This window comes from Salvia splendens, chromosome 1, assembly GCF_004379255.2.
Source record: "Salvia splendens isolate huo1 chromosome 1, SspV2, whole genome shotgun sequence".
Lineage (NCBI taxonomy): Eukaryota > Viridiplantae > Streptophyta > Magnoliopsida > Lamiales > Lamiaceae > Salvia > Salvia splendens.
In genome coordinates, this window is record NC_056032.1 from 43,157,976 (window position 1) to 43,179,410 (window position 21,435).

The 21,435-nt window shown below is 35.8% G+C and overlaps 3 protein-coding genes across 6 annotated transcripts; all 3 read right to left on the minus strand.

Annotated features, from left to right (window-relative positions):
* Positions 1 to 1,102: 1,102 nt before the first annotated feature.
* LOC121792258 (ATP-dependent DNA helicase pif1-like) lies at positions 1,103 to 2,521 on the minus strand. The gene is made up of 2 exons (XM_042190130.1): positions 1,543 to 2,521; positions 1,103 to 1,461 (listed from the first exon to the last, which is right to left on the minus strand). Exons 1-2 carry the CDS (start codon positions 2,519 to 2,521, stop codon positions 1,103 to 1,105), a joined length of 1,338 nt encoding a protein of 445 aa, XP_042046064.1.
* Positions 2,522 to 8,328: 5,807 nt separating this feature from the next.
* Positions 8,329 to 12,935, minus strand: LOC121753797 (putative late blight resistance protein homolog R1A-3). 2 transcript variants are annotated; one of them, XM_042149064.1, is made up of 5 exons: positions 9,820 to 12,935; positions 9,564 to 9,627; positions 8,912 to 9,048; positions 8,734 to 8,834; positions 8,329 to 8,641 (listed from the first exon to the last, which is right to left on the minus strand). In XM_042149064.1, the coding sequence occupies exon 1, from the start codon at positions 12,546 to 12,548 to the stop codon at positions 9,855 to 9,857; it is 2,694 nt and encodes an 897-aa protein (XP_042004998.1). In that variant the 5' UTR covers positions 12,549 to 12,935; the 3' UTR covers positions 8,329 to 8,641; positions 8,734 to 8,834; positions 8,912 to 9,048; positions 9,564 to 9,627; positions 9,820 to 9,854. The 2 variants fall into 2 exon arrangements, with proteins under 2 accessions (XP_042004998.1, XP_042004993.1); XM_042149059.1 differs by lacking the exon at positions 8,329 to 8,641 and having other exon boundaries at positions 8,733 to 8,834; positions 8,912 to 9,627.
* Positions 12,936 to 13,486: 551 nt separating this feature from the next.
* LOC121753812 (TRAF-type zinc finger domain-containing protein 1-like) lies at positions 13,487 to 17,744 on the minus strand. 3 transcript variants are annotated; one of them, XM_042149086.1, is made up of 6 exons: positions 17,585 to 17,744; positions 17,360 to 17,431; positions 16,344 to 16,479; positions 15,420 to 15,557; positions 15,232 to 15,353; positions 13,487 to 13,900 (listed from the first exon to the last, which is right to left on the minus strand). In XM_042149086.1, the coding sequence occupies exons 2-6, from the start codon at positions 17,404 to 17,406 to the stop codon at positions 13,723 to 13,725; spliced, it is 621 nt and encodes a 206-aa protein (XP_042005020.1). In that variant the 5' UTR covers positions 17,407 to 17,431; positions 17,585 to 17,744; the 3' UTR covers positions 13,487 to 13,722. The 3 variants fall into 3 exon arrangements, with proteins under 3 accessions (XP_042005020.1, XP_042005007.1, XP_042005015.1); XM_042149073.1 differs by having other exon boundaries at positions 15,417 to 15,557; XM_042149081.1 differs by having other exon boundaries at positions 15,417 to 15,557; positions 17,360 to 17,732.
* Between the last annotated feature and the right edge of the window lie 3,691 nt (positions 17,745 to 21,435).

A 21,435-nucleotide genomic window follows, 5' to 3' on the forward strand; every position in this document is an offset into this window, starting at 1 on the left:
ATCTCCAATGGCGGACGTCCGGTCGGATGTCCGCGACGGGCGATCGGGCGGGCGGACGTCCGCCATTGTGGCGTCGAAGGTCGGATACGGACGTCCCGTGAGGACGTCGGGTGTCCTCGGACGTGCGGGCGACGGGCGGGCGGACGTCCGCCATTGTGGAGTGGGTCGGACGTACGGGTCGGAAGTCCGGTAATTAATTTTTTTTTTTTAAACTCTAGTGGGAAGGGCGATGGCAAGGGCGGATTGTGCAGGGGATGTCCTAGTGACGTGGCAGTGGGATGGGAAGTCCTAGTGACGTGGCAGGAGGTGTTTTTGGGATGTCCTGGTGGATGTCCGAGTGGGACATCCGCCCACTGGAGATGCTCTTAGTGCATTCTGAAATTCATTGGCCACCCAAATAGATCGATAAATTTAGAAAGTTGAGGTTAAAAATTAGTAATAACTTAATAAAAAACAATTTTGATTAATTAGCACTCGATTAGGACTGGTCTGTAGGTTAAACCAACGTACAACTATTGTTTATTCTTCCGCTATATTTTACAATGATTTAACACAATATAATATAAAGAACTAAAAAAAGTTAAGCTTCCAATATATATTTAATATACATATACATTAAATAATTAGTAATATAATAAAAAAATTGGAAATTTTAAATTTATTATATAAGAAATGGAGTAAATTTTTTTAAAACTAGCTTTAAAATTTATCAAAATGTACTTACATTTTATTTTAACTAGTTTTACCACCCGTGCTATGCACGGGCCATGAAACTTGTAAAAGGTTCTAAGATAAATGAACTAAAAAAAATCACATGATTAACTTTTGTATTGTTATGCTTGCAAACAGAGAATTTGTTGTTTGTAAAAAAACACATCATAAATATCCAGAGAAATACATAAGTGTCTCTTTATACATACCACAAAATTGTTATGCATTTGAAATGCAGATATGAGAGGAACAAATAAAATATAATACATAATAAGGATGAGATAATGATACTTATATACATACATTATACGTAAGACAATAGTAAAATAAGTTCATTACAAAACGCAATATTCTTAAATAGAAACTTACTAATACAACAAAAATTCAAGGTTCATAAGTTTTGAAGAACTTCTTTATAAACAATGTTAACAGTAGAATCACCATAGCCTTCACCTTGTTCATCTTTACACACCAAAATCTTCAAACATTCACGACTTGTGACTCTTGATATAGCAACATACAGTTGTCCATGATTGAAAGCAGGTTTTCTCAAAAACAATCCAACATGAGAGAGTGATTGACCCTGACTCTTGTTAATGGTCATTGCATACGACACAGTCAAAGGAAACTGTCTTCTTTGGAACTTGAAAGGCAATCTCGGATCAGACGGTATTAGGGACATTCGAGGAATCAACACTTTATGGCCAATATTATGGCTACCCAATACCCGTCCTTCTAACACATAATCACCTAATCGTGTAATTATCAATCTTGTGCCATTACACAACCCATTTGACAGGTCTATGTTTCTCTACAACATCACTGGTGTACCAACTTTCAACAACAATTCATGGTTAGGAGTACCAGAACACTTCAAACTGTTCAAGAACTCCACAGAATGTATCTCAGCGAGACCATTTGATGTGAAATCAGATTTTGAAATACTATCAGAACTTAAGTAAACACGACCTGGAGGCTGATCCAAAGAAATCATGAATTGGTTAACCTCATCAACTACCTCTAATGTAGGAGCAAGTATAGCACGGCCATGCAAACAGCTAATCAATTCTTCAGGAATCATGTAAGAAGGATAGACATTTGAAACAATGGTTCTAAGAGGATCACCAGAATTTGACAAAACAATGTCAGCATGAAGTTGAATACTCACTTCCCCATCATTTGGACCACCAACAACACCATCGCCAATAGAAGCAACCCAAGAGGAAAATTCCTTCAATTTGGAGGCTTCATCAACATTTTCCACATTCAAAAGCCTCATATTTTTTGTCAGACTTACAACTGTGCAACTCTTCCAAAGATAAGATGAGTTAATAGTAGCATTCACAACATCTTGACGACTGCCTTTAGGAACAACATGCAAAATTTGTCTAAAGTCACCACCGAAAACAACCGTTTTTCCACCAAACGGCTTGTTCATGTTTAATTGATCAGATACACGCATAATATCTCTTAAAGTTCTATCCACGGCTTCTATGCAATGTTTATGAATCATTGGAGCTTCATCCCATATAATAAGCTTTGCTCTCACAATCAACTCAGCAAGTGCACTACCTGGTTTAATATTGCACATAGAATCTTCATTCACAATAATGAGAATTTTAAACCGAGAATGGGCCGTTATACCACCCGGCAATAATAAAGATGCTATGCCACCTGACGCCACATTTAAAACAATATCGCCCTTCGAACGAATCCCTGCAGACAATGCTCTCCAAATGAAAGTTTTCCCAGTACCTCCATACCCATAAACAAAAAATATTCCTCCATAATTAGAATGCACAGACGACATTATAGTGTCATGCACACAAAGTTGCTCGTCAGTGAATTTGGAAATACATTCCGAATATTCACTTGCTAAAACATCGCGATCATAACACAACTCATCAAAATGTACTTACATTTAATTTTAATTTTAATTTTAATTTTGCTAATCTTGATTTGACTTTCAATGTCTAAATTCATCATAGCATATTAAATCATTCAACTACTCAAGATTTATCAAACATTAGTATAGTTTTTACACCAATAATTTAATTAGGTTTGAATTTAAATACATATATATTCTGAAATTCTCACAATATTATATTATACACTCTATAAATATACGTAATTTTCGTCAATATGCAGTGGATAAATCACGTGTCAATAACCTCATTATCTTGATTTGATTACATTTTATACGACATTTTTATGACAAAAAACATAAAATATGAATTTTTCAATAAATTGAAATTTAGCTACATCACTACAAATGTTCAAAATATATAATTCTCAAGTTACTTGTACCTCTCTTTTTGCTTTGCTAAAAACTTTATTCTCTTTTTTATCTCCTAATTTATTTTATTTTATACTTTATTCTCTCCCAACTCTACTTAATTTATAAATATCAATTACTAAGTTTTCATGCTAAAAAAAATAGTGCAAGTGGCTTCTAACAGAGCAAGCAATATTTTAAATCCAATGATTTTTATGGAGAGATGTTATATAGTTAATGGGCCGTCCCTGTGGCATTGTGGGCTTTGTGAAAGCCTGACCTACTTTCTATAAAAAGATTTAAGAGGCCCCTAATTTACCCTCCTTATAAATGCAGATGTGATGGTAGTAATATTATGGCCTATTTTAACAATATTTATTACAAATTGAAATTTATTATAGTACAATGACTCCTTATTAATACTTATTCAAAAATTGAAATTTTAAAGAACATATTCCCTAACTATCTTCCTGCAAAAATTAATTGAGTTAATTTATCAGAATATCATTATGATACCTATAGTTAAAAATATATTTTTTGGGCTTAAAGTATTGTGTTACCTTACCTTACTTGGATTGGTTTTAATTTTTTCAGAATTTAAAAGCTTTATGCTTGTGAACGATGGGCAAATTTAATTTTTCTCAAATAGTTGAGGTATATACAAAAATCTTGTTTGATTGTTCTATATTTGGGGTGGCGTATATTGGGTATAATATTGAAATTTGTAAGTGAAGCCCAGTTGAAAGTTAATGTCGAACAATAAAGAAATGAGGACAAAGCATTATGATGCTTAACTATAGTTCACACTCCAATTTTTCGAAAATTCAATTTCCCTTTCTTTCATTGGTGAAACAAAGTCGGATTGACCATCAAATGAAATGTGAATAACATTTCCTCTTCTGTTTGAAAGAATGAGCTTTTTTCGTTTTGTCAATGTCTAAATAATTATATCTTATCCATTTTACAATAACTCTAAGAGTCAATAATTTTATATAATGAACTATTGCCTTCATTTACTTATTGGTGTTTCTCTTCAAACAAAATAGTATTGAAATTCATTTGTATTGATCAATCCGAATTGCCTCCTTTTATAATTGCCTTATAAAGTGCAATATATATACATTATTGGACCTTATGAATAAGAGTCAAGAAGATCTTATGAAAATTGAGAAGAAACAATTTGATCCTCTAATGGGAGCATGAAACCCTTTTTAATGAATGATCATGATACTTTTCAAAAATGATAATTATTGAGTAATGGAGGAACATCCTTTTTGCTCGATTAACTTACCAAAGTGGATGATTGATCATTGCGGATTTTGATATTAATTAAAATAATTAAATTATATCAAAATTGTTTTCAACGATACAATATTTTCATGTTAAGATACACTAGACGACCACCTATGCTATATAATATACTCCTTCCGTTCCATCATTAATTGAGGTATTGTTTTGTCGTTGCATTGCGTATTAAAACTTGAGGTATTGACGGTGAATCTCCTCAACCAGTCTGCATTTCTAACAATCAGCTCCGTTGTAATCCTCAGGTCTTCTACTTCACTCTTGAGTGCAGATCTTGATGATGAACTAACAGCAGGAGAATCACTCGCGTCGTTGCTCGTCAACCACATATCCAACAGTTGAGTCGAGCTCCTTAGCCAATTTCCCCAACTGATACTTTGAAGGATTAGCGATGTGCAATGTATTTGCGATGTGCAGAAATAGCCAATTTCCCCATACCGGGTTATTACAGAAGTAGTCGCGTATTAACCTTGCGGTGGCTTCCTCCCGGTTACGATGGATGTAAGTCTGGGATCGTCTTTGGGGCGGCGTGGCTTCCTCCGCCACCCCACGTCGATCTTCTTCAAGCGATTCTTTCATTATTCGACGCATTTGCTCAAATGGATCCATGAATGGATTAAATTTGAGAGAAGAATAAAAGAGATGATTTGAGATGAAAATTGGAGATGAAAGAGAGATGATTTGAGAAGAATAGATGTGTGTTTGTGTATGTGAAAGAGGAGTATTTATAGAATAAAAAAAGGAAAAAAAAATAAAACAAAATTAATAAAATGACCTTTGAACGGTCAGATTACCGTTTTTAAATTTTTTTTTTATTTTTTATTAAATTCGAATTTAAAAAAAATGATTTATTGCGTCAGTGTGACGAAGCTCACTCGCGGGTCGGCGAGTGGGCGTCACGCCTAGCGCCAGCGCGCGCCAGCCGTCTCGATGGGACAAGCGTCTCGGCAAGACAGGGACTAGACGGGACGCTGCAACGTGTCTCACGTCCGTCTCGTTTCGGAGGGACGAGATAAGAGAGACTCGTGGGATGCGTTGCAGGTGCTCTTGTAACTTAAGCACACAGTTGTTTATAAATATAAATACATACATCTACACACCAACTGAGCTGATGATTTGAATGCAATGGCATCGCCCAGATCACCACTCACCCCTCTTCATCACACTATGCATTCTCTCTCTAATTTTCTTCTACCTCTACTCCACCTCCACCATCCCACCACCGCCAAATTCCAAAACCGATCTCTCCCAAGATCGCATCAACGCCTACGTCTCCCCCCTCCCCAGATCCCTCAACTACGGCCTTTTACAAAAATACTGGGCCCTATCCTCCGACACAAGAATCGGCAGCCAAGTCGACAATGAAATCCGTAAGAAAATCTCGCCCAAACAATCCCTCAAATCCCTCCCCTTCCCCGAAAACACTTCCTTAAATGTGGACGCAAGTGCTTGTAACTCAAAGATAATATTGATCCCAATCGTCCCTGATACGAGGGGTATTTCTTTTCTTATTCTAGACTAAAATTTAGATTCCATAAGTGTATCGGAGTTTTTTTTTCTTCCGGCTTTGGGAGAGACGCATGACTCTCATGCGTCTCCTTTTAATGAGACGCATCACGGAGATACGTCTTTCACAAAGACGCATGAGGGATATGCGTCGTTCAATTTTTTCAATTTTTTTTAAAGACGCACAACGCTTATGGGGAGAGACGCATCTCCCTCATGCGTCTTTTATTTTTTTTATTTCACGGACGACGCATGAGGCTCATGCTCATCTCTGGGCCCAGAGACGCATGAGCCTCATGCGTCTCTAATTCACATAAAACATACTCCAGAGGTAGTAGCTTCATTTTCCACGCGAGAGAAAGAGAGAAAGGGCGATTTCTTGGCGATTCCCCGTCATATTCCGGTAAGTTTCCTTCAATCCTTGAACATTGCTCCCTTATTTCTTGAATCATAGTCCTATTTTTTAAAGCATGAAATCTGGAACAAAGGAAAGATATGGGAGACAAAAGAGATATATGGACAATAGTAGGAATCTGAAACTCCTTTCTTTGGAATTGAGACAGATTCAATAAAGAAACAAACATACATTTAAGAACATATATTTCTCCACAACTGGCGCCGAAAACTAATACATTTAACATGATTTAAGAACATATATTTCTCCACAAAAGCAAGAAAACTAATATTCAAACTATAGAATATGATTTAACATGTAAAATAGGCCAATCCTCCCAGATTCTAATTAACCATGGAAACGGATTTGATCACTTATATACATAACCATCACTGCATCACACAAACTTAAGTAATTAATTTATCCTAATTAATTACTCACAAAATTAAATGGATAAATTAATTACTTACAAAATTAAATTAAACACACATTTGCAACTAAATTAATTCATCTAATTACTGCTCTAATCCACAAGAAATAAAAGGGTTAAAGCTATATATAAAAAAATGAAGAAACAGACCAGCCTTCTTCACCAACTTCACAACCACATTACTAAATATTTTACTTCATTCACTACTTATACGACGATGGAGTGTATTTCGACGGTTCAACTCCTTTATTCTTCTTGGTTGACAATCTCTTGTACACTTTGCTCATGATCTTCCCAACCCCGCCGCGTGATGAACCCTCCGCAACTGGTCGAGGTTGGACATGGATGTTATGAACAACCTCTTCTTCCTTATTTTCCTCCTTTCTTTCATCATTTTCTTCTTCTCCTTCATCGTCATCTTCTTCAACTTTTACAGGAGGCACAAACTGATAATTTTGGAAGAATGAGTCGACTGATGCTCGGGCTCCACTCCATTGCGGCACATCTTGGCTTTGTGAATAGGGGCGACGAGTCCAATCAGGCTCAGGCTGACTTGGAGAATACTAGGGATGGTCCGATTGTGATTAGGACTCATGCGCCGGATACGAAGACCACTGAGGTGGGTCATGCTCTGGATTCATCGGCTCTGGTATTACGTAATCGGGATGCGACTGCGACATCCTAAACTGCTTTGTGAAACACTTCCTCAAATGTGGTGCCAAGCGGTTGTAACTGAAAGATAATATTGATCCCAACTACCCATCATTTATTTCAATTTGCTGCCACAACTTTGGAGTTTTAGGAATCTTCGATAAAATTCTGCCACAGTAACAATTGAAAGTGGCAATCCTCCACTACCATTTACAATTTTTTCCCCAACACTTTGTAGCTCATGAGGACAATCTTGATCTCCAAAAACCTTGTGCTGGAACAAACGCCAACTTTGTTCGTCATCTAAGAAACGCATAATATGAATAACAATTACAAACTCACAATTGCAATACAAATAACATATACATTCAAATTCATCGGCAAAATAACAAAACATCATAAACCAAATGATTCACTCCAATTCAACACAATTCATGATTTATAATGTCTAATTTATATATAACTACCAAATTAGAAGCTTAAATTAAAAGATACATTTCAACCCATACTCTATTCTCCAATTACAACCAAAATCACAACACCAAGCATCTCAAACATATCATAAAATATACAATAGCATGAATTTAACCAATAATATCCATTACCATTAACAAAACAACAAAACATCGGCTAAAAATTAAGCAATTTGTTGTAAACCCTAATTTACAAAATTGGGAGAAATCTAAACAAAATATGCACATTAACAATAAATAAGGGAGGAATGTTGAAAGATTGAAGGAAACTTATCGAAATACAAGGGGAAATCGTCGGATTCGCCGGAATTGCCAATGAAATATGGCCTAATTCTTCTTTCTCTATTTCTGTCGCGCCTGAATGAGGCTACTGCCTCTGCCTCGTCTGATTTAATTCGAATTAGAGACGCATGAGCATCATGCGTCGTCTATTAAAATTTTAAAAAAATAAAAGACGCATGAGGGAGATGCGTCTCTACCTAAGACGCATGACCCTCATGCGTCTTTCATGCGTCTTTATGAAAGACGCATAATCGCCATGCGTCTCATTAAAAGGAGACGCATGAGGGTCATGCGTCTCTCCCAAACCCGGAAAAAAAAAAGTTCAGTTCAAACACGGAATCTAAGTTCTATTCTAGAACAAAAAAAGAAAAAACACGTAGTGATGAGATAATCGCCGCGTTGAAGAATTTGAAGTAGGGTTTGTCGCAGGGAATCCACAGCTTCATAAGCCATTTCAAGTGTTACGCCAACAATTTTTCAAACAGCGGTGCGAATCAGAATTAGCAATGCTTCATAAGCATTCTTTTTGGCTTATTGCTTTTGCTTCTTTAATTTTTTTATTCTCTTTTCACCGTGCCGTGCCGTCCCGTCCCCTAAACTGTCATTCTGTTTTCCTGTTTATTCTCACACACAAATAAATGTCTCTGCTTAATTAATTATTCATTGAGAAATAAACATAATATTATTAGTATCTCATTCTTGCTACCTTCATCCCTACAACAAAATAGCCCAAATTAGGGCTTTGTTCGAACTTTGAATTCCTGTGACTTCCGGCCTATCATGCACTCCCATTTCAAAATTAAACAACTGGCAAACATTTTTCAAACAAGTATTAGAGACTAGTATTAACTGACAATCTTAAGGAATTCTTGTGTCATGTAAACCTGAATGCTTGTGAGAGAACTCATAGCAACTCATTGCTTTGGATCTATTCAAACAATGGCTGACAACTGTAGAATACTACACCATAACATAAAATTGGGTAGTAGTGTATCAAAGGTTTATTATTAAGGGGAAGATCCTACAAAACACAACAACGCATGTTATAATCCAATAAAGTATTCAAACAAACAAAAAGAAGATAATTAGTTAATCTTCTTCTTCTTCTTCCCAAACTGAGAAACAGAAAATCAGGTAGGCTCCAACCCAACTGGGCTTGCCATGCTCTTGAAAACCGGCCAAACCGGACATCAGCCCTTCAAAGTAGCAGTTCCATACTATCCCGTAGGCAAAGATAAGGTGAAAAATCAAGAAACATAGAAAGCAAAGCCTACTTGAAAATCAATGTTTAAACAAAAAAGAAAGATAACAAAGTATAAATAGGACAAACAAATTAGCCGTTCCAAACAAACTAATCATGATATAACAATTTGGATGTTTCTGAGGTCTCATGATTAATGTTTAACCAACTCCTATTCTTAGAAGCTAATTTTTTACCTAAGTAGACTAAACCAATGTAAACAAGAATGTCAATCCAAACAAACATTTAACTAAGAGAAATACTTGATAACACAATAATATCACCGGCCACTGCACCTTTAATTATCTGCCTCTTTCATCAGTAGAGTATCTGATAAGCTACCTCATCAAAGCTCTGCATCTGACAAACGACAAGATAAAATGACAGGAATCAATCGACATGTTATGAACTGGGAAATGTTAAAAAGAGAGGAAGACACTTATAAATTGTTGGCAAAGTGTATGCCATTTCATAACCTCTTAATTAGCTTACTCTATAAGGTATGGTTGCTAAAAATGATGTCAAACCTTGTAAATTCCATGAAAACTATACCTTATATGAAGCACACAGTCAAGTTTGAAAGAGGATCAAGAACGCTTCACAGCAACTTTGAGGGCTTCTTTTCTCCAATGTCCCTGTTGTTCCTCTTGCATTTTTTTTGCCGAGTACAAAAGAGATTGGTTATGATCGTCGATCTCAATCAGTTCAAGTGTTCGAATCTCTCCAATATCAAATGGAATCTCATCCAAGTACGGACAATGACGAAGCGTTAGGCACTGGAGCCTTGGAAAGTGGGTCCGTTTAGTTGTCCAACACTTGAGATTTGATTCATCAATAAGCAGATGTATCAACATACGAAATTCCCCCCTAATGGTTTCCCATTGTTCCTCGTCGCAAGCATATTTCTTTAGTTTCAGCACTTGAAGATGAGGCAATGAACCAACAATCGTCATATGACTCCAAGAAATCCACCTGCCACTCAGTTCTAACTTTTTCAGCGAATGAGGAAAAACAAAATTCAGACGAGGCACAAATGAACTATGCTTCTCCAATTTTAGCTTCTTAAGTCGAACCATACTTATAAGATAGTCAAAATGATAGGTTGCATCAAACTTCTCTTCAGAGTAGAATATTCCCAGCTTATTTATATTTGGGATCATTTCCACCATCTCTCTACTACATACAAAATTTGTTGCCACAGAAAGCGTTTTTAAGCTTTTTAGAGGAAGAGTTACTCTTTCAGGAAGGAGTAAAGGACGGAATGAGAAGGCGATAAGATGTCTCAAGTGCCTTAGCTTCCAAATCTCCACTGGCAAATGAACCCCATATCTATAAATTATTAAAGTCTGCAGATTCCGAAGCTTTGCTATAGCTGGAGGGACAATACTATCGGGAATGTTGGAAGCAAGGTAAGTGAGATGAATCAATTTAAAAACTTGACCTAGTTCCCAATACAAACGATCATCTCTACGTAAAACATGAAGGACCCTAAGTGAAGTAAAGTTTTGTACAGAGCATTTGGGCCTATACCCTCTTTGCGGGATGCATATGATAGAAGTGGTACATGAGCTATGCGTGGATTCTCTAAGACGTAGATCATGCCAACTAACACTTATGCGTGGATGATTTTGGAGGACTTGTGGAAGAAAATGTTTTCTTAAGATAGGAGTAGGGAAGTAGTCCATGACAGGAAGAAGGAACTTCTCTTCCCCGGCCTGTCTCCCACAGAAGTCCCACACCATACTATGCAGCCTGCATCTTTTGATTTTGCCATCACTTTTCCAGCAAGTGATCAAAACTAGAGTTTGCTTGATCAGATCCTCCAAGCACTTCTCCGCAACCATTTCTACGCTTACAAATTCATTTCCCCATTCTATAAAGCACTCAGCAATCCAAAGTTTGATGAGTTCAGAGGCATGGATCTCATAATCACGAGGGAAGGCAGACATATACAAGAAACACTTCCTCAATTGGGGAGGCAAGTGGTTGTAACTCAAAGATAATATTGGTCCCAACTGCTCATCATTTCCCTCAATTTGTTTCCACGAGTCTGGAGTTCTAGGAATCGTGGATAAAAGTCCTGCCACATTAACAATTGAGAGGGGCAGTCCTCCACATCCTTTTACTATTTTTTCCCCAACACTACGTAGCTCATCAGGACAATCTTGATCTCCAAAAACCTTGTGGTGGAACAATCGCCAACTTTGTTCGTCATCCAAGAAATGCATTTTATGAATGGAGCCCCAAGGGGCAGTATCAGTAGCCACCACATCCATAAGCCTTGTGGTTAATATGATCCAGCTTCCATTATCATCGTGAGGAAATAGGCTCTCTACGCAATCCCAAGCTTTTGCACTCCACATGTCATCCATTACTATGAGATACCTCCTCCCTGATAAGATTTTGTAAATTGAAATCTTCTCTGCTTCAGTTACTTTCATTGAATCCCTTCCAACTGGATCTACTTTTCCTTTGACTGAAGCTAGTAATTGTGAGAGAATACTTGCTCTACTATAATCTTGTGATATTGTGACCCAAGCTTGAATATCAAAATGGAATTTCATAAGTGGATCATCATAAATATATTTAGCAAGTTCGGACTTACCAATTCGTGCCATTCCAACAATAGGGAGGACTCTTCGTCCGCGATGACCAATGAGCCGAGACCTCATCTGTATCATATCATCATCAAAACCAACCACAACATCTTTGTTTGTAGGTGCAACTCCAACCACACCATATATGCTCGTGGGAGGCGGTATTGATGGTGAATCACTCGGAGCTGACTTTTTTCTCCCAGCTGACTTTAATATCCCCCATAATCTCCTCAACCAGTTTGAATTTCTAACAATCAGCTCCGTTACAATCGTCAGATCTTCAACTCCACTGTTGAGTGCAGATCTTGATGATGAACTAACAGCACTTGGTTTGCGTACATCGTTGCTCTTGCAGTGATCAAATACATATTCAACAGTTGACTCGAGCCTTTTAGCCACTTGCAACAAGTGATCTGGAACTGAAACTCTGTCATATGGTTTTATGGATCTCTGATTTGATAGATATTCTGACGAGAAAAGATAGTGAATAACCCCTTCAGTTGCAATTGCTACCTCCCTTATTGTTTCTTTTTCTGGATAATGTTTGAGACTTGACTGCAACGCAACAGCTTTGTCGTGGATGGATACAATTTGTTGTTTAACAGTACAAGTGGTGACATCATCGTCGCGTTGAAGGATTAGGAGTAAGGTTTGTTGCAGCGAATCCACAGCTTCATAAGCCATATCAGGTGTATGCCTACAATTTCACAAACTAAATGCTAGATTTTTTATACAAAAACAACCAAGATGCATCGGGTCAAAACTCATGAAAGCAATCGATTCTATTTTTTTTATTTGTATTACGTTTACAAGTCGGTGTTAGGTCCCAAATCAAATGAAAAAATAAATATTGAAAGGTCAGATATTTTTGGCATATCCCAAAGGTGGTCGCAGAGGTCAAGTCAAGTTGATAATAACTCTTAATCATTGGTTAGAGGTTGCAATTACTTAACTTTAGTATAGAGAAAGTTGCAGATGCTAGCGCAATCGCACAATGTGTTTTCCCACTCCCTTGAATCTTCTTAAGCCACGTTGCGGATGCTCTTATACGGTTCGAATTTTATCTGCACAATCTCTCTGTCTCCAACTTTTCTGAAACATTTTCATTACAAAATCAAACATTAAAAAGGAAAAAAACTATGTTCCTCTTTGTAGGCCTTGCATGTAAGAACAATGAATAGCAAATAGATGGATATGTGATAAAGTGCACTGATATGGACTCGGCCCCTATCACCGCTAGCTGATACACGTCTGCGGCCTTAAGCCATGAGCCCGACAACCAGGACCGCCACCACAGCTCGAGCCAAGCACATGCCAACAAAGGATAAGATTCATATTTGGTTCTTTCCGCAAGATATCCTTTCGAGTCATAGGGTTTTATCTTCTCAGATTTTCTTTGGCGGTAATTTCCAAAGTCATATTAGGAGACGAACCGCATAGGATTTTAAAAGCTACCCCCTCTATCCCAATGAAGATGACTCACTTCTGGCCTATCATGCACTCCCACGTTAGATATGAGTAGGCGGTCTCAAAATTCAGAATAGCACAAAAATGGCAACATTTTTCAAACACTCAAGAATATCTCATGACATACCAACATAATACTGATAAGTAGGTATGGGTTTGGAAAAAGAACGGACGATTTATTCTTTCCCGGTTCAAATAAGATTTGGTTCCCTTTTTACAAATAAGACTATTTACCGAATGGGACAATAATGTGTCTCAGTTGATACAAAGATCCATGCGCTCAAATCTTTCAACACTACAACCATGTCGGGAATTATACAGGCGCAACCAACATTAGACGTAAACCAAGTAAGATGGTGTAATCAGTAGTAGCCTAGAAAGAAAAGCATTCTTAGTTGACTGGAGTGGGGCCTGGCTTCCTCTGGAAGAAAAGCGAACCTAATAGAACAGCAATCCCGGTTATTGCAATAGTAAACAGTAGACGCCTTGGTGAAAACTCACGCGGTTGCCTCCTCGGAGCACCTGCAGCCCTTTCCCTTTCCCTTTCCCTTTCCATTGCCCTCGTGTTCCTTCAAAAATATCATAACCATTCCTCAACTAAATATGATTCTAACCAAACAGAAAACAAGCACCACTGAATTTTACTCTTTAACAGTATAACGTTAGAGACTGGTGTTAACTGACAATCTTAAGGAATGCTAGTGAGAGAACTCATAGCAACTCATTACTTCGGAACTATTTGATTATGTTCAAGCAATGGCTGACGAACTGTAGAATAATACAGCAACGTAAAATGCGTCTCAAAATTAATGAGAAGTTCATAATTAAGGGGAAGATCCTACAAAAACATGACAATGCATGTAATAATCCAATAAAGTAACAAACAAACAAAAAGAAGAAGAATTAGTTATTTAAATGACCGTCAGGAGTGTCATCATACAATCTATGTACACATGGTTAAAAATATAGATAATAGCAACTTAAATCGCAAGTTTTGGCTAAATTCTTATTAGTGTCTTAAGGTTTCAAAACGGAATATTAAATCTTGAAGTTCCAAATTTTTGCAATCGTCTAATAAGTCAAATTTTGGGTAAAGTTGTTCATGATTTGGAAGCCGGAATTTCCAAAGTGGACAAAACATCAGATGAACAAAACAACATCATTTGGTGATGATCATACTGATGCCATTTTGGTTTTTCTTTTATTTTCTTTTCATTTTCCTTCTCCCTTTCTATTCTTTCTTCGTTTCAAAATCCGGCCCGACCCAAATAGGGATTGGAAAGAGAGACATTTTTTAAATATTTTTTTAGTTTTTAAAACGAAAATGACGCTATGTATTACACTTATGCACAACCTCATCAAAACTATACACACAAGCGTCACCTCATTAAAATTTATACATGTGAGCGTTGTTTTGCAGGGTGACATGCGGGGACAGCTGAAACTTCGTGATTTAACATTTCATTTTTAAACCTTATGTGTCTGACGAGAATTTCGACCAAAATTCGTAAGTTAAATGGCTATTTGCCCTTATATTTACTATTAGTCCCATAAATATTCAGTAGTGACACTATATCGATCATTCTTTTTCCCAAACTGAAACAGAAAACCCCAGGTACACTTTTTCAAGGTCTAAACAGGAAACCACCTTATCAGGGAGTCACCAACTAGAAACACGATAAAAATGACCCTGAAGAAAACTAGTAAATATTTCACCTAAAACCACATCTCTGGCAGTCTTCTGAAAACAAAATCCACTTACATATCACCTCAAATTGTGATATTCAGGCTATCAAATCACATACCTCAAATTTTGGAAATAATTTTTAAAACACAAAAAGTAACCAAACATCAAATAATAAGCAAGAGGCTGAATAAATTAATATCACATTCTACTAACCTTGATGACTCAGCTACGGTACTAACAGCACCAGTGCATCTGCTTACATGGCTATGCATCTCTCGAAGTCTTATATATTTATGGCACATGTAGCATAACTCTGTCCGATTTCCACAAACTTCCTGAAATGAACAATGAATAGCGCACTGAATCATATGAAGAAAATCACAAATCAAATAACTTACTACCTGGTGCTCTAATAGATCAATTGCAGGCAGTGGAAATTCACAATATTCACAAGTCACAATTCTTTTCGGGCAATTTTCTCCTTTGTGAACATCTAAAATATCACGGTCCATAGTCTCACTGCACAGGGAACAACAGACCTGCCAAGTAATTGAAAATCTATGAGTACGATAAACTTGCACAACACAATTACGATTGAGACTCAAGAAAAATGTATTAAGTGCAAAAACAAACACTTAAGAAATGCCCGCTGATTTGGGAAATATCCTTCAGTCAACACAGCATTCTAAACTATTAGTATCATACTTTACTAGTAATTAATTAATAGTAGTACCTACTATAAACAGTCATTCTTCAAGACAACTATTGTTATTTGAACAGGAGTACTATAAATGAGTTGAAAAGTTGATTATTTCCGGAAACTTTTTAGAATAATTAGTATAGTTAGTGATAGTTACATAAATTTGATATAAAAGTATAAAACACAGATTTCTATTAATAAAAGAGAACATGGATCAACAGTGCATGTAGAAAACATTTTGAGCAGTTAACACATGATATTATGATTTCATGAATTGAGACTCAATTACCGAGAGATTTTTTATACATTTCGGCAGATCTGCTTGATCTCACATTTAAAGTAGATTCATAGCAGATTTGACAGTATGCATCTGGTCAATTTCTCGGGCTTTCTTTTCTCCTCACTCAAGTTCTTTATTCCCATACCATAGAATTAAGTCTTTTAAAGGAGATTGTCATTCTTTCATACAAAATTATGTTTATTCGCCATAATCATATATGCAACGTGATGAAGAATTAAGCCAATTCCATGTCAAAGACACAATCTATTGGACGTCCCTCTTCCTAGAGATAAATTTCCTTTATAAATTTCACAGAATTTAAACAGCAGAAATAAATTAGTATACCGGGGCATGGGTACTCAGAAAGTGCTCCTCTGTATGTTTTCGGGGTATCATATCCCCACACACTTTACACTTCTCCAGATTCCGGGAGCAGTGAGCGAAATGCAAGTCAATATTGGAAGATGGAATAGCTCTGTCACTGCAATGAATGAATAATGATTCAGCACACAATGTAGATATTTGAAAAGGTTGAAGCGGATGAAATTAAACATAAGGATGTTCATCAAGCATCATAGGCAAATGAACCAGAATACTCCTAGAATGAAGATTTGACAGTTTCCTTAATATTGATGCTTATTAAACAGTTGGTTGAAATAATAACTACTAAAATGCTTAAATCAGTAGTCAAGGGTAGTGGATAGTTAGATTTTCTGCTCCAGTCTGCTTAGATTAAAACAGCAAACTAGGAAAGCCAAGCTCGGTAATACTACTATGCAATAGCAAGTAGCCAAGTACATCCCACACTATTTCACTGCACCATAACCGTACATAATACGAAAAAATGTACTAATTGATTTAATTCTATTTTAAATGGTTATCTTGGTTGACATAGAAACTGAATGTAACCTTACCAAAAACATACTATGATTGCTTAGATGTATTTGTGTACACGAAAGTGAGGCAGTAATCCAAAATAGTTGAAGTGCAAAGAATTCTTTGCACATATCACATGAACGTGCCAGTATCAGTATATTTGACACAGACTCGAGACGCACTGAAAGTCCTCACCAGCATTGTAATTCAATAATCAACACGTGATTAGAAAAGCCATGTGATTCAACACAAATCACAATATCACAAACACAAGGCACATAATCTTATTTTGCAATCACTCCATCAGACACAGTTTTCTAGCTGCAAAATTTCTCAAACAATCAGATGATGGTTGACCACATAAAATGCGATTTTCCACATCCACAACAGAAACATTGACCATGATATAAAACTCGGAATCATAATCATACAATAGAAACAGATAAATATTTCGAAAAAAAAAAGAAATCGGAAATGAAACTAACCAGTGACCGCATACGCTAGTGACCTGATCATCAGAAACTCCAGCCATTCCCCTCTTTGAAAACAGGAAAGCACTGCCGCACAGAAAAAACAGTAGCAATATTCACAAATTCAGAGACGAAATATCAAATAAACAATCAAAAAATTGATCATCGGAAGAATTAGGTCAACACAAATGAATTCTAATCAATTATCGCAGGAAAATGATCGCCGGAAGAATTGACGACCTCTGCGCTCCGATAATAGGGACGATCAGATCAATTAGGCGAGAGGATTTTAGGTTTTAACAATGCGTACGTAGAGACTTTTGGGGACTAGGAAGAGAGAGTGTGAGATGAGAGAGAAAGTCCAATTTGACGACGAAGAATTTGATGACACCACACCAGCTCGTATGATTGAATGTCGGGATGTTTTACACGTGCTAGCTCAGCGCGTGACAAAATCATGGGCTGTATGTACTAATCAACTATAGTCGACTTGAGAAAATTCATTTTTTTGGCAAGATTTTACACCACGGCTCAGATTGCTGTATTTCTTCACAGATCAAACAACTTTTGCTTACTGTATAGAAGCACCTTCTAAAAATGCTAAGTGATACGTAATCAGTGGAGAGACGAGTTTTGGGAGAAAATGCTTTGAAAAAGCGTGTTTTCTCTCCCAAAACTTACATCTGTATAGGTCTATGAGGAGAATTTAAGGTCTCGCTGACAATCAAAATGTCAGACTTTCCGTTGTGAGCATCAAAACCTCTGCAACATTCATTTTGGGCTAGATGCACAACTTTCCTTTTGATGGGGTTGTATTATTCAAATTTTGAATTTGATAGTTCAGAAAGAATTTTTCTATGATTATAGTTTGATGACAGGAAGTGTTGGAACACAAATTACCATAAAGTTAATGATAAATACAATTTTGAAATCACTGATTGACCATAATTCACAAGAAACTCAAATATCTGGTTAGGTATCAAATAATTACAAGTACTACATTCACCAAACCAAATAATACAATTCCCACGTTTAATAACCTAAACGAGCCAAAAACAAAAGAATATTTTATGGACACAATAATATTCTTGTTATCCTAAAAAAAACTCAAATCTATATATCTTCCTATTTTTCTCTACCACAAGCTCTTCCCATAACTTCAAAAACATTAGCAGAAATGTGCAAAAATCCCCAAATGAAACACAAATATTCATCTCCCGACGGTGACGATGATGCAAGAGAAGATCAGATGCATTCATGCTGGGGGCGTTTCAAACTCGTATTCTCACGCTCAAGAAACCAAAGAAAGCTCAAAGATAGCAGCAGCAACAACAACAACAACAGTTCTAGTTTTATAAGTTTCCCATTTTTGAAGTCAACAAAGCGTGGCAAGCAATCTGAGGCTTTTAGGTACAGTCCACTGAGCTATGCTCAGAACTTCGACGATGGGATCGAATGGGAAACCGACGACCCCGATTTTCGAGGGTTTACGTCGAGGTATGCTGCACCGACTCCATCAAATCTTGATCCATGTTAGATAGTGAGCGACTCTAGTGTGATAGTTCTGTTTCAAATGAGTGTATATTGTTGTAAAAATAATTGTCATCATCTAATAATAAATAAGTGGTGTTTGGTTTCCTAGATAAAATGGTACCATAATATAATCTAGGATTAAGTTGTGAGATTATTTTAGTTGGAGGGGGTTGACTATGACTATTTATCTAATGATTATCCATCTAAGATTAAGTTGTGGGATTCAATCACATGAACCAAATATAATACGGAGTATATATTTAATCATGTGATATAATCTTGCAAATCGAAGAACATCGTAATGAATAATATAGATAAGAATATGGTCTAGACTTATAACCGAAACTCCGTGCTGATGAATTAATCACTCACTATCAATATCTGTATATGTGCCAAACAATGTGTATACAAGTCTGATGCATGAACAATTTATGGTACAATAGTTCAATCACGTGAAACTGATAAATCTCTATAAGTTAAAGATATAATTAGACTTTTTCTAAACTTTGTGATTTTTTCGACAATTTGTTCTAATATACGCAAAACCTTTCATAATCTATTCTATTCAATTCTATGCAAAAAAATTCTAAATTAATATAAGTATTTTGTGGGTTGTGATCAATTGAGATTTTTTAGCCTAATTGAGAATTGAGATGCATTATAAGCCACTCATTTTTATTAAATGAGTGGTCCAGAATTTGCCACATGGAAAATATTTTTACATTAATTAATTGTGAAAGGGCATATTTGTAATTTCATCATATATTTTATTTAATAAATATTTTTTTTATTTTTTTTAAAAAATTATTTTTTTTTCGATTTTTTATTTTTTATTTATTTTATTTATTTAATTTTTTTTTGTCAACTACATATACAATTCATGTCAACTACACACATGTAATGTCAACTACATATACAATTCATGTCAACTACACATATATAATGTCAATTATAAGCTGTTGACATTTGATGTGCAGACTACACATCGTAGTTGACATAATGTCTCAGTAGTTGACATCGCGCGAAAATTTTAAAAAAATTAAAAAAATTAAAAAAAATTAAAAAAATTAAAAAAAATTAAAAAAATTAAAAAAATTAAAAAAATTAATTTTTTTTAGTTGTTGACATTTTAATACGAGTTGTTGACATTTGATATTCTGGCTATTGAAATGAAATGACGATAATACCCCTTAGTTGACATAATCTACTTGCAGTTGACATTTCAAAATGAGTGGCTGAAAATGCATCTCAATTCTCAATTAAGCTAAAAAATCTCAACCTAACAAGACCCAGTATTTTGTTCCCGTTTAATGTTACTATTAAATTATCCTATAGAAGTATAATCTACCTCTTTTTATTTAACACAATATATTGCAAACATGTACCAGCATATTTATATATTTCGTTCCGGCCGTGCAATGGTATTAATTTCATAATATATTCAACTCTATGCATAAGATATTCCAAATTAATTGCAATTTTATTTAATCGACGATAATACTATAGTACATCCCACGCCTCTCATAAATCTGGCGTGGAGACCAATGCACAAGATTTTGTCCTAGAAAATTAAAGAGTGATGCTAAATGGCCATAATGTGGCCGGCCATAAAGAGTTAATTCAGTTCATTTACATGTATAAAAAAATTAGAATTACCGATATAAACTTATATGTGTGTGAATGGACTTGTGAGTTGATACTTATCTTTGAATTCCATTACGTAAAACACATTAATATCACGAATTACTGTATACGTTGAGCAACAATCAAGAAATGACAGTAGTAATAAGTTAAGCAAAAACTACGAAAGAGCAACACTAACATGTTGAGCAACATATAATGAAGATGATATAAAAGTAAAATCAAGTAGTATTAAACCAAAAATTTGAAAAAAAAATCAATTTTTTTTGTTATTTAATTAATTTATGCCTGGCCATAATGTGGCCGCATAGCGTTATTCAAAATTAAACGCATGATTAATTAATGATTTTACAATCTCACACACAAGTACTTAGAGAATTTTAAGTCCAATCCAAAGATACACAGTCCAAAGAGCAAAGCTAAAAACGATAAATTCATGGGAAAATGAGATCAACAATTCTTTTTTCCCATGAGGTGTGCAATACATACTACTCCACTACTATTAGTATAATTTATAAATGTGTATTGGTTCAATTCTTTTATTTTAAATTTATTTCCCTTTAGTTGTTATTTATTGACAAAGTAAAATAGAGTTATGTAGGTATATTTTGTTAATATTGTCGTCGAATTCTGTATTTTCCTACGAATTAAAAAATTAATTACAAATATGAAGAATATTGTTGAAAATTAATCGCTGAAAACAACATAAAACGATTTTAGGCACAAAATTTAAATAAACGCAGCTTGCATTAATCTAACAGCAAATAATCCAATTGAAATACTACGATCCACCTCTCAAAAGGTTGCGTAACTGTATCCCCCTCTAGGGTTACCGATGGAATAATCTCCCGGCAGCCTCGAAACGCCGTGCACGAGCGCGAGGACGGCTCCGATCATCGAGGAAAGGAACAATTTCA